Genomic DNA, 12734 nt, shown 5'->3' on the forward strand with positions numbered 1-12734 from the left:
TGCTTAAGAGCAGTTTTACAATGCTCTGAGTACTTTTCAAGATAAGCCAACAGTGGAAATGTTTTCTTGTTTCAAAAGCATGTTCCACAGTTCACTTGCATACTGACCACTGGACAGGTTAAAGTGCACCTACTGAAGCACCTCCCAGTGCCCTACGTGCATGTTCTGTCATTCCTAACTTGGGGACATCCTGCATCCAAAGGGAGCACTCTTTGGGCCGTGGTGTTGGACAGAACCATTGGTTGCAGGCTCCCCAGTCTTAAATCACAGATAGGTTACAACAGCCACTGCCTGCAGCGGCGCTAGGCATTCAGACCCTCAGACAGACCTTTGTAGCCCAGCACAGCTGGCAACGCTGTGGGAAACAGAACTCGAGGTTAGCATCCAAACCTTCATTTTAGATGTTGTGCCTTCAAGTAAAAAGTGAGCAGAAATTAAAACTACTGAGATGCATACGAATCATCACACACATTTCAGGAAAGACGTGTGGTCTCCTACAGTTCTAGGTCAATACAACACACCTTTCATTAATACCTCAGAGTTTTACATGGACATATATTTGGTGTAACACAGTACTCCACTCCATTTGCCTTTCAGTGGGAGCTCTTCTGATACTGCCAAGAGAATACCAATGCAATACCAAACGTTAAGTGGAACGGAGCCCCTCTGCAGGCAGCCTTCCATTCACACACCTGATGAGGGGATCCAGAACTCTCACATAGCAGTTCTTTTCTCTGTGTGATCTCTGCTGGCACTCCAGCATTTTGGTTGTAAGAATGATAAAATGCCAAATTCATATAAAATACAGGAAAACTACGAATAGAAAGACTATTCTTCACTGCTAATAATGTGTATAAAATTCATAACTTAAAAACATTACTGAGTTTGCACACCAGAACAACAGCATGGAGGGAACTGCCAACGTTACTACCTCTGGACTGAGCCTGTTCCTCATCCAAACTGGCGCAGTAATTGATTATGAACAGAACCATTACCCTCTCATTTAATATCACAACTGGGTGAATTAATGTGAAGAGATGCATTCACATTTTAATTCACTCCCATTTGTTTACTGGGACTTCAACCACAGGCAGCACAATATGTTATACAAAAAGATGCCGGAGTTGGCATCCATTCTCTCCCTCCAAGTTTCACCATTCCTTCTGGGCTGAGGACCGTGCTTAAAGCCTTCATTTTTTCCTGTCATTAAAGGTTTTTTGAGGCAGAATTCCTAAGTGGAAAAAGCTGCCATTTCTATTCTAACATTTTCTGCAGAATAGAAATGACGTATTTGGCCGGTGACCCTTGTTGCACAGGTATCCATAAGCACTTGTTTGTGTTGCTAAACTAGAGAAGAGCTCCCTATTTCTGCTCAGAACCATTCAAGGTTCATAGAACCCAGAATTTATTTAAATAACCCAATTATTTTTGTATGTTTAACGCAGTGAGAAATGACCACAGTGCCTCACCAGCTGCTCTCCCCAGCAGAAACGTGCATTAAACTGCACCCGCTTTGCTCAGCTCAGTGCAGTAAAAGTAGTCAGGGTAAAAAGCAGCTTTAACTTCTAATAACAGGAAAAATCAGAACTGCAAACAATTGAAGGGCAGTACTAACAGCTGGAATTGTAGCTACTGCTGCAATACAGAAACACCTGAAGCACTGCTACCCAGTCCCCCAAACGCACCCACTCACAGCACTGAGCTCACCGGTTATGACTGGGATTCGAACATGTTCCCTCTTGGAATCCGCCCTGTCAGCCAGCAGAGATTTCTCAGTGAAAGGCTTTCATTGGCGGAGCTTCAGAACCCCCTTTGCAGCTTATTTTATTTCCAAACATACTTCAAAGTTCGTCAGAAAGACTTTTTCCCACTGGACGAATTTTCAACGACAGGCTGCAGAAGGGTACATTTCTGTTCTCGGACTGCAAACAGATGTTTGCTTGTAAGCACTTTCATTGTTACACAAACTATCCTGGTTTTTTAGGTATGAGGATCTGCTCAGGCTTCCACTGACAGCAGCCTGTGGCCCCGATGCTGCCGTTGTAGTTGGTGGGAATGTTATCGCTGAGTTCCACAGAAGAGGTGTTGTAAGTGCCCGCACTGTCAGAAGCACACACAGCCCGTGAGATCGGCTTGGGGGAAGAAGAGCACTTGCTCTCTTCCAGAACGTGTTACGTCACTGCATATCTTTCAACATCGTCATTATTCATCTTGGACACTCGCACAGCACCAATCCCAAGCTGTACTGGTATCACTACGGCACTGGCCTGGTGCTCTGACGACACGGGTTCTATCTCCTCATCTGCGGTCAATTTCCTCTGCAATCATATTCGTAACTTTTGTTTTTCCTGGTACATCATTTTTGACATCTGAAAATGGAATACAATGCAAAACGTCCCAATCATTTACAGGAGCACTGTGCCACCACCAATCACAAGGTGCTCAGACTTTAAAGTGATGGTCGTTAATATTTCTGTGCATAGATTTACTGGGAGAAGCAAATTCCGCTGCAGGTATCAACTGTGTGCAACACTGAAACAGAAGTAGCTTCAGTTCCTCCAAAGGTAATGACATACTGTAGGTTAAATCCTATCCTCAGTGCTGTGATTCAAAATACTTCTCAGACAAATGAGGATACGCCCTTAGGGCTCCCATCTGGCAGCTGACCCAGCGCGCCTTTTGCATCAAAGCCTGCTTCCAACAACTTACACAGCTCCAGTTGGAGCCTCTCACAGAGCCGCTTTCTGATGCTTTCAGAAGCTGCTGAATGTTTTTTGTTTGCTTCACAAGTCTACAGTCAATTTATCGCTCCACATTATTAAAAACCTTCAGGAGGTATCACTAATCTGATGCACCACATCGGCTGCTGAGTGTGCACTGATGTACAAACTGCTAAAAGTTCTTGCATTGAAATAAGTTACTGCAAATGCACAGTAGCTGATTTTGAAACCACAACATCTCTACAATTTATTATTATTTTTTACAAAATACCCAAAGTGATCAGACCATATTGTAGGTTACTGGCTTGCCAAAGGTTATGTTTTTAAATCAAAACCATTTCTGAGTTACAGAAGTGCCAAAAACAATCTTGAACCAGTATTTTTTTTTTTTTAAACCAACCCCCATCCAACGGAACAGTTGTATAACTTAAAACAGAAACGAGAGTTTGTGTTGGAAACTGTTTAAAAACCAACCCACCAAATCATGCTAGAGCAGTAGCCTTGTATGGCAAAGATTAGCTTAGGGCAATTTAGTGCCAAGATATAGACCCTTTATAATGGAAATACTGACACAACCTCAACTATAGTGATGCAAATATGCCCTAAAACACTGTATTTGCTTTTATTAATAAAAGTGGTAGTGTTTACATTTGCAGGTATCTTACACTTCAGCATCACAACGAATACTGAGTAGAATGAGTAAAATTTTGGCTGTAAGGTCAGAAGTTTCCAAACAGATGAATGAGACAGAAGTGAAAGTCCTCAGTCATGAAAACAAGAAGTTCAAATAAATAAATAAAACAAAACTAGGAAATATGGGTAAGCATTAGGTTGGAATGGTTCAATTAACTGCAAATTATGGCCACTAAATTAGAGAGACAGAAGAAAACACAGTAACTTATTAAATAGCAAGCATTAAAGCTTTATGGTTTTGTATTAAAAAAAGAAAAGAAAAGAAAAAGAAGCTGTTAAAAGTAAGACTTGCATTTACCAGGCCACCAAACTGCATGGACTAATAAAGAGACTAACAAAGGCAATACTGAGACATTAAGACACACACACACTCCATACTTGTGCAACTCAACTCTATTCAAAACAATTGCCTTTCTCCTCACTTAAAAAAAAAAAACTGCATCCCCTAAACAATTCTGTTCATATAAAGCTTTACAGGAAGGTTTCTTAGGCTGTTACTGTCTCATATAGCTCACTGCTATGATGCACCCTTCTCGTTAACAGAAGAAGTTGGTTTATTTGTTGGTTGGTTTAAATGGGGGGCTTTGCTTCTCTCAGATGAGAGATTACATTCTTTACACCACGACAGGTTCTCCCCTTTTATACATTTGCTGTTTACACCAACTCCTCCCAGGCTTAAGATTAAGGGTTGGCACTAAAACATTTTGGCTCCTGTAACTAAAATTAAGGCTCACAATGGATTTCCTTTTCACTCCGTGTCCCATTTTTACCTCCCTTAACCTACAGGCACTGGATACATTCTGAAGTGACTGAGGGCCATTTTCAGTCACGTTCTCCTACGGTTCTGTCAAGTTCAGGTGACAACTTTCCGAATGTATGAACAGGAAAGAGAATTTTTCAAAAACGAAGATCAACTGCAGCTAACATTTTCAGACGATTTAGTGTCTTCTTATGGAAAATCAATAGCAATTTTGAATTATTTGGAGTGACTGGGACATGAACTCCATCAAATCCCAGCTCTTCACATACGTGAAAATGGACTAAGGCGATTAAATCTCATTTACAAGTTCAGCCACAAACACAAAGCAAACTCACAATCCTGAACAGCTGCAGTCTGAGTATTGAAGGCATCTGATACCTGAAGCAAATCCAGCTGCACAGACACCGCTGAGCACACCCTCACTTCAATTTCAACTGGACCTTTTCCCAAAACAGAATCACAGGATCTCGGATGAAGGGAAGCTAGTGTGAAAGGCAAAGAGGCAAGTGTTTGTTTTCCTTTTGTTTTCCTTTTAAAGTCACTGCATTAAGATCCAGATCAGTTTAGGGATGTAAATGGAAGGGAATAGGGGTGTTTGAGTAATATAAGCTAACACTGTTCTAGATGTGTTATTACAGTTGTAATTTCTGACTCTGTACAAATTGTACACGTAGGTTTAGACACATGAAAAAGTAACACACTCACAGAGACATAAAACACCTAGGTATAAAATATAAAGCAGTGTAGTAGTTACTAAAATTACATGCTCTCTTATTGCTACAGTGATTTTTGCTCTTTTTCTTTTTACTGTACCACATGTTGTTCTAAGCATATAATTTGCATAAATTATTCAAGTTTAAGAAAAATCCACACATCTTCACTTTAAGCTACTTATATAGTTAATATAAAACAAAAAGGTTCTAAAGTATCTCTTTATTAAAAGAGAAATAAAAATGTCATTTGAAACTGGAGTTCAGTGGCCAAATCCAAGGGCAGTGCACACCTTGTCATCTGGTAGTATTATGCCCACGCAGTGTAAGTGGAGGTTGGTGGGGTATTTAGCCCAGTCTAGAGATGGTCACCAGACCTGCATGATGCCCTACGTGTTTGTTATTGTTCTGTTTTTGTCTTTAGCAAAAAGGACTATGAATGACCAAAGACTAACATTTATAATTTGTAGCAAAATTTGGTTTATGTAGAAACAAGCCATGTTTTGCATTTGGATAGAGATTTAAATGAATTAAAGCTAAAATTAAAAAGCATGATGCTGCAACATCTGGTCACTTGTTGAAGACCTCACTTTTAAAGTGGTTAAGTTTGCACAATTTATACTTTTTTCTTTTTTTTTCCTTTTTATCTTTTTTTTCTTTTTTTTTCTTTTTTTTACTAAACAGTATTTTTCCTTCTTTTATAAACCAGAAAAACTAAACTACAGATAAATTTTCCCTACCTTGAGCTAATGCTGCAGATAGGGTTGACAAAGCTGTACAGCGCAATCAAACATACTTACATCTTAGCTCATTGTACAGGTACAGCCATAATCAAGGCACAAAGATCTTCTACAAGTTATTTTTTTTTCAATAAAGTTGTACAAAATAATACATTTTACAGTCTGTACAAGAATAATAATCCAGCAGTAAAATAAAAAATGAGGGGAGGGAAGAAGAAAAAGAAGGGAAAGACTGTGAGGACTACAGTCCAGATAATGATTTTTATAGCAGACGGGATCATCAGTGGACAAACTGAAAACAGTGTGTGGTTAACTCTTTCTGCGATCACAGGCCATATGCAGTTCAATTCATAAATGTCCGTGGTTGTCTTAAGACCACCAAGACTGGTTTTAAAAATACCCTTCTGAAAGGTAGCAGTTGGTTTTTGCACTGTCTAGGTCTGTTGTAGAATTGTCAGTATTTCCGTTCAAAGCCACATTACAGTCAGAGAACCAAACTCAAGTGTCTGTCTTCAAACTTGGTCTGTGACTTGGCACCTTCTTTAGTCTGATGCAGTGAATGGTACAAAGTGGAGATCATGGGTTATATGATTATGCCCACAACAGTGCTAAATTACCTAAAGTATTCTCTCCCCAATTTTTGTTTTATGCTTTAAATTTTAACCCCCAATTCTTTCAGGTGCTCCACATTCAGGGCTTTCAATTAATTAGTTTATTTCTTTCTTTTTTTTTCTTTTCTCTTTTTTTTTTTTTTTTTTGTTAATAACAGTGTTAGGGAGTCCTCATGGAAATGGCCTTTAAGTGTTAGGGGCCATCTCAAACTGTCCGAGGGGTACAGAAGCAAGCTTAGAAGTGCTGCTATTGTCCAGCAAGGAGAAAAAGTTGAGGGGTGCAAATCAACGGGAGATTCAAACAGTTCTCTTCCGTCCCTTGTGGGCAAGGGTGGTTTTTTTCTTTTCTAATAAGGAATAAGGAGTCCAAAACACAGAAAAAAGTGCTGTCCATCACAACAACTCGTATTGGCGAAGGTGCATGCGCTGAATAATGTCCCGACAGTCATTGAAAACCCTCCGGATGTTCTCTGTATCCACTGCACATGTGAAGTGAGGATAGCAATAGTGCCTTCCATCTCCACTTGCTGTGCTGATTCTCTGTTAAAGGTGAGAGAGATACCAGGTTACAATAAGACTGGAGAAAACAAAAAGCAGTCTCAGACCTCAGGTGAATGAAGGTTACGGTAAGTGTGTGTGAGCTGTGTTTTCAAAGGGTGTAGCTAAGAGGCAAAACGTCCACAATTTCTCACTCTCTCAACTAGAACATGAAATTTAAAATGACTGTAATTATATGGTGAGAGGTCACCACGCACCAGGGAATTCTGCAGTTGAAAGAGAACTCAATAAAGTGCCATTTTATGTATGTTCAGTGAATTTAGCCACACAACTCCTAGCGAATCACTGCACGTAGAAAGTGGGAATGTGCCTCATCGTACAAACCTCTTTAGGTTTTTTTTAAGTGTTTTTTTAGATTTTGCACTTAAAAAAAGCCTCTCTCAAAATTTTATTTTGTTCCAATATAAAATGAACCCACAACTCAATTGCCATACTCACCATTACAACTGAATTTAATAATATATTAAAACCCCTTTGTCTGGTATGGCTTTAGCTGTACTTTACTTATAGCTTTAGATTTAGCTGACTAGTAATAGAAAAAAAGTACATGAAAATATATCATTAACACTTTGCAGATGGTGCATCTTTTCATTAGTCTTTGTCTTTAGAAGTGATGAATAAAAGCCTGGCCCCACGAACAGCAGCAGGATTTCACTCGTTATTCTCCATTTGAGGTTTCTTATTTCTCACCAATGCTTTTGCTATTTAATTACAGTCTGTGTCAACAAACATACCTGCAAGAGCAACTAACAAAGTGCTGAGCTGTAAAACATACCTGTTTTGTGCAATGTAGACATTAAATATAAACTACACAAGAAGTGGCAGCATTTTTCAGTACTAAGAAGTGCCTAAAGCCCGAATTTAAGAAGAATCACATAAGTAATATTGAATGAAAGCAAATACTTACAAGAAACTCGTCTCTAATAAAATACTTGGCCCTTGTAACTCTGGGATCCTCACCAGGCTCTGGTGTTGCTGATTAATAACAAAATAAGCATCTCATTAAAACACATCTTTTGCTCATAGCTCCTAAAAATCATAACTTGTCCTGTTTTCTGTTCACATGTGATAGAAACATATGTATTTTGCAAACCCGACTAAGAAATAAAACAAAACATAATACTTTAAACAGCAAGATATTAAAATATTTAGAACAAAGTACTGTTAAAGTGTCTCTAATACCACACATCTGGCAGATTAGAACAATGACTGCAAATGCGACTGAAAGGAATACACTCTTGCTACTATCAGGTCTCACACCACAATAGCTTGGGAACAGTACTAATGAGGTTACAGATAAATTGTAATGATAACTGTATAGATTTCATTTACTATTGGTTCATTCGTGTACAGATCTAAGTATTTGCACAGTTCTGTGACAAAGGCCCTTCATTATAGGCTTCCTATTAAAAAAAGGTTCAGTCAGTTTGCTGACTTGTGGCAACCATCTCAGACAGCAGGGTCAAAGCTGGTCCTTTAGGTATGTGTCAGAGGTTGCTGCAGCATCTCTCCAGCACTACTGGTATAAGCTGCACTGTACTTTACCAGCAAAGTAATGGGATTTTGGCATGATGAAACTACTAATATATTAAACAAATAAAAGATAGCGTTCTCATATTATAAAAACCTAAAATAGAATAGAATAGTTCATTTGGAAGGGACCTACAAAGATAATCTATCTACTCCAATTACCTAACCCCTTCAGAGCTAAGCCAAGGTTAAAGCATGTTAGAGCATTATTCAAATGCCTCTGACTACAGACAGGCATGGGGCATCAGCCACCTCTTTAGGAGACCTCCTCAGGTGTTTGATCACTCTCATGCTAAAGAAATTTTCCCCAGTGTTCAGTTGTAACCTCCTCTATCACAGCTTTGTGCTGTTCCTTCGTGTTCTAATTCTAATGTTACTGCTTGGCTGAAAGCAAGATTTATTTGTTCTTGTGATTTTCAGATCTTACCTGAAATTAACAAAAACACTGCAAATGCGATTAATAACAAAATTATCAGTTGCTGATAAAAATCTTACCATCATCTGGTGTAGTGTAGCGAGCAAATTCTGGAAAGTAGTCTTCAATTTTAGATTTCCCTGCCAAAACTTTCTCTGCTAGCAAATCTTGTTTATTCAGGAAAAGAATTACTGAAATGGTCCGTAGCCACCTATAAGAAATTGAAGCTGGATAACTTGAGATGGCATAGCTAGGATCATTTAGTAAAAAGAAATATAATCCAGTTCTGAAGGCAACATGTCAGTATGATCCAATATAATAATTGTGAAAGGTGATTTTTACATGTCAATTCAGCAGTGCAATTCAGACTACACACACCCTGAGGTTTGGTTTATGTGGTTCCAATGCAGGCAGTGAAATTTACCCTCTTTCTACCATGAATCCAAACACAGCAAATAAGTGAGCTTACAGTAATAAATTAAGACGTGGTTATCACTGCTTTAATTACTTAATCCTCAATACAGCAACTACCAGTTTGTAACTCTCTGAAGTGTTCTTCAAGTAGCTGAGTGCATGAGACATTAATGTAACAAGAAGGCAGCTGTGAGCAAAAGCTAGCTTAAACAATGCCACGAGAAGCAAATAATACAGGTTGCTCTCTAACAAGTCTTCACCAGGATTACTAGTTTATTCGATATTAACAATGAAACTTCAACTCACACACCTGTTGTTCCAGATACTCTTGAAGAGATTTAGTGCTTCTTGAAGCCGGTTGGTCTGATTGTCCTCTCGTATAACCATGTTGTAGCTACTGCTGGCCACCACAAATATGATAGCAGTCACATCTAAATCAAGAAATACTCATGATTTAATATCAACTTTCAAAAGAAACATCCAAGAACTTAAGAGTTCACAAAAAAAAAGCTGCCAAAGTTTCAGCTTCATTAGGAGATAAGACTAGAATGCTGTTATTTACAGCTTTCTAAGTACCAGAAATCAAAAAAGGCCTGGAGATATTCTTAGGATTACAGAATTCAGATTTCTGTGTTCCTGTGTGGCTGTGCTGCTCCATACCACTACAATGACTTCTAAGATCATCTGCCTCAGACATCAACAGCAGAAGAGATGAGTCAGATCACGAGGTAACAGGAAGAGGAAGGAGCAGAGGTAAAAACCAAACAAATCTGTTATAAATAGCACAGAAGAAAATACTGCACAGTAGTCTCACATATATCAACAGCGTTCAGCTGATACTCCTGTGACAGTAACTGCAGTGAAGAAAGTTCTAAACTGCAGTCTACCTCATCTCTTCTGCAGGATCTCACTATAACTTGTCTAAAAAGAGACAGACTTCTGCATAGCTCCACAGATATTCTGTCCAAAGAACAAAGAAAAAGAGGAAAATATTTTCATCAACTTTAGCTTTAAGAAAACTTGTGTGGAAAAAGGTTTCACACCTTAATAGAGATACAGAGGTGAAATAAACAGCTTTAGTGAAGGTGTGTGCAACACTTCAGGATACATAACTACCTCATTTTAACTGTATGGCTGTTAGGAATAAGTCTCCTACAATAAACTGGACTATCAGTGTTAAGATTCCAGAGCTCACAGAATGCCTGGAAAAAAAAGCCAACAAACCCTATTAAATGAAGAGAGGAAAGCTGAAGAAGATGAACAGGCTACGTTAAGCTATCAAACTTTAATTCCTTCCCACCTACATTCTCCTTTCCCTACATCTCCCAGATCAGAGTTATAAAAGTTTACATGACAAAAAAAATAAATGCCATCCAGTATGACAGCTCAGAGAATTCCTTAGCAAGCTACCTGGAGAGGAAGATGGCTTTCACAAGGTGAGAATATAAGAGCAACATTAAAATGATGTGGGTGACTATTTTATAAAAACAAATTCTAATCGTACCATTAAAACACTGGATCCATTTTCGGCGTTCATCTCGTTGCCCTCCAACATCAAACATACTAGGAAAAAAAACCAAACTGAGTCACAGTGCTTCTCAGGCAAATGAAAACAGCACATGTAAGAAATTTTAGGACTTCCATATCACAGAAACTAAAAGAAATGAAGCATTATGAGAACCTTAGCAAGTATCCAACGTCATATGCAAGCAGGGCTTTCACTACAAAATAGAACTGTGTGCTCTCAGTAATGCCTACAGATAAAGAGTAAGAAATTCTGGTGTACGCACACTGCAGGTTCATTTTCATCCTTACAAAGACAACACTGAAAGAGCCCCTGCAACAAGTCATTTGGAGGTATTACTTCCTCCAATTTATCCCAGTTCTTCTGTACTGTATTAAAGAATGGGGAAAAAAAATAAGCAAAAGAGAGGACACTTACTGAAAATTTACTTTGTCCACTTGAAACTTGGTTTCAAAAATTCCTGATGTCAAAACTCTGCATCTGAGAAGATCCTAGAGCATAAAGGGAAAGTAACTGATTCAACATGTACTTTATAATTCTTCATATGTCCAGCAAGAGGAAGAAAACTTTTTATTTAGTTCTGACAGTGTGCTACAAACACAGAGAATAGAGCATTAAGTATCTGCACTCTGATCTGGAAAATGCCTACACAAATATCCCTGTGCTCAACTTTAAAAGCACATACAGTTTCACAACCAGGATGCCAGTGCCTGGCGTGGAACAGAAGAGAACACTCACAGGTCACTTACAGTAAATGCAAAAGTTCAGGCCAGTGGCACAATCATCACTGGAGATCCTCATTCACTGATTTCAGTGGGACTGCAGTGCACAACAGGATCTTTAAGTAACTACCAACCCATTCCCACTCACAAAAGGCAGATCTCTTCCCCTAGCTACTCAGTGTTTGGCTATTAAAAGAAGTGCCCAGGTTTCCAAAGTTTCCATCTTTTTTTCCTTAAAAGAATCAGCAATTCAACCACCTGAATCTTACAAGAGCTATGTTTCTCAAAGATAAAATTTGAAATTTCCTGAAGAAACAAAAATGATGACAGTAATTTGAGAGCTATCAAAAACTGAAATGACTATAATTGCAACAAAATCCTATTATGTGGGTTGCTCTAAAAGTAATGCCTCTATTTATTTCCAAGGAAACTAGAGGAGATACAAAGAGCACAATAACATTATTTGATAAATTCTCAGCTACGAAACACTGTGTTTTTAACACAATCATCACCATTAGCTATGCATATTTGCCAGCGATAAAAAATAGCACACATACTATGCTTGTATAAATCTGCACCAGCGGAGGTGAGCACTGTTTCACGGGTGCTATGCTGGCATTGTTGCTAGGAAAATATTGCCCACATAGTCCATCTTTCATCAGTATGAACAGATGAAAGTCAGACAGTGCCAAATCCAAACTATATGGTGGGTGTGGTAGGACAGTCCAGCCAAGACTGACAGCACACTCCACGGTCCTCAGACTGGTATGTAGCCTGGCATTACTGTGTTGCAAAATAACGGCTGTCTTCTCCTCTGACCTGGCTGGAAGTATGAGTCTTCAGCTTAAGTCAGTGTTGCACTGCAGTGGTCAGAGCTGGTGGTTTGTCTGGGTTCCAGGAAATCCAGAAGGATCATCCTTTCCTATCCCAAAGGACAGTGCGCATCACATTGCCCCCGGAGGGCTGCATCTTGAACTTGTTCTTTGATGGAGAATTCATATGTAATCACTCCACAGACTGCTATTCTGACTTCACCTTGTGGTGACACCACATCTCATCGCAGGTAACAGATTCTGACAAACTTGCATATGGTGTTCTTTCTGTCCGTGTGAGCATTTGTAGGGCTCACCCAGTCCTACTGTTTCCAATGCACTTAAGTTGATATTCAACTCCGTAAACAGTTCCCTGCTTATTACCTGCATGGATGAGCTGATCAAAACACTCTTCATTTAATGGTGTGACAACTGTGCATGGCCATCCAGGACATGGCTTGCCCTTCACGCTGCTGTTGCCACCACTGAAACACACCACCCACTGCCTCATTGTGCTCACATCC

The 12734-nt window shown here is 39.1% G+C and overlaps 1 protein-coding gene across 10 annotated transcripts in view; it reads right to left on the bottom strand.

Annotated features, from left to right (window-relative positions):
* Positions 1–2938: 2938 nt before the first annotated feature.
* GNAS (GNAS complex locus) overlaps positions 2939–12734 on the bottom strand; it is a 130748-nt gene continuing 120952 nt past the window's right edge. For all 10 annotated transcript variants that reach the window (XM_025142352.3, XM_046903073.1, XM_046903071.1 and 7 more), the window contains 6 exons: positions 11094–11167; positions 10656–10714; positions 9462–9582; positions 8818–8948; positions 7700–7767; positions 2939–6774 (listed from right to left, as the gene is read on the bottom strand). In XM_025142352.3, coding sequence (XP_024998120.1) covers positions 6628–6774; positions 7700–7767; positions 8818–8948; positions 9462–9582; positions 10656–10714; positions 11094–11167 — 600 coding nt within the window. In that variant the 3' untranslated portion in view covers positions 2939–6627. The remainder of the gene's footprint in view (positions 6775–7699; positions 7768–8817; positions 8949–9461; positions 9583–10655; positions 10715–11093; positions 11168–12734) is intronic.

The sequence above is a fragment of the Gallus gallus genome, chromosome 20, assembly GCF_016699485.2.
Source record: "Gallus gallus isolate bGalGal1 chromosome 20, bGalGal1.mat.broiler.GRCg7b, whole genome shotgun sequence".
Lineage (NCBI taxonomy): Eukaryota > Metazoa > Chordata > Aves > Galliformes > Phasianidae > Gallus > Gallus gallus.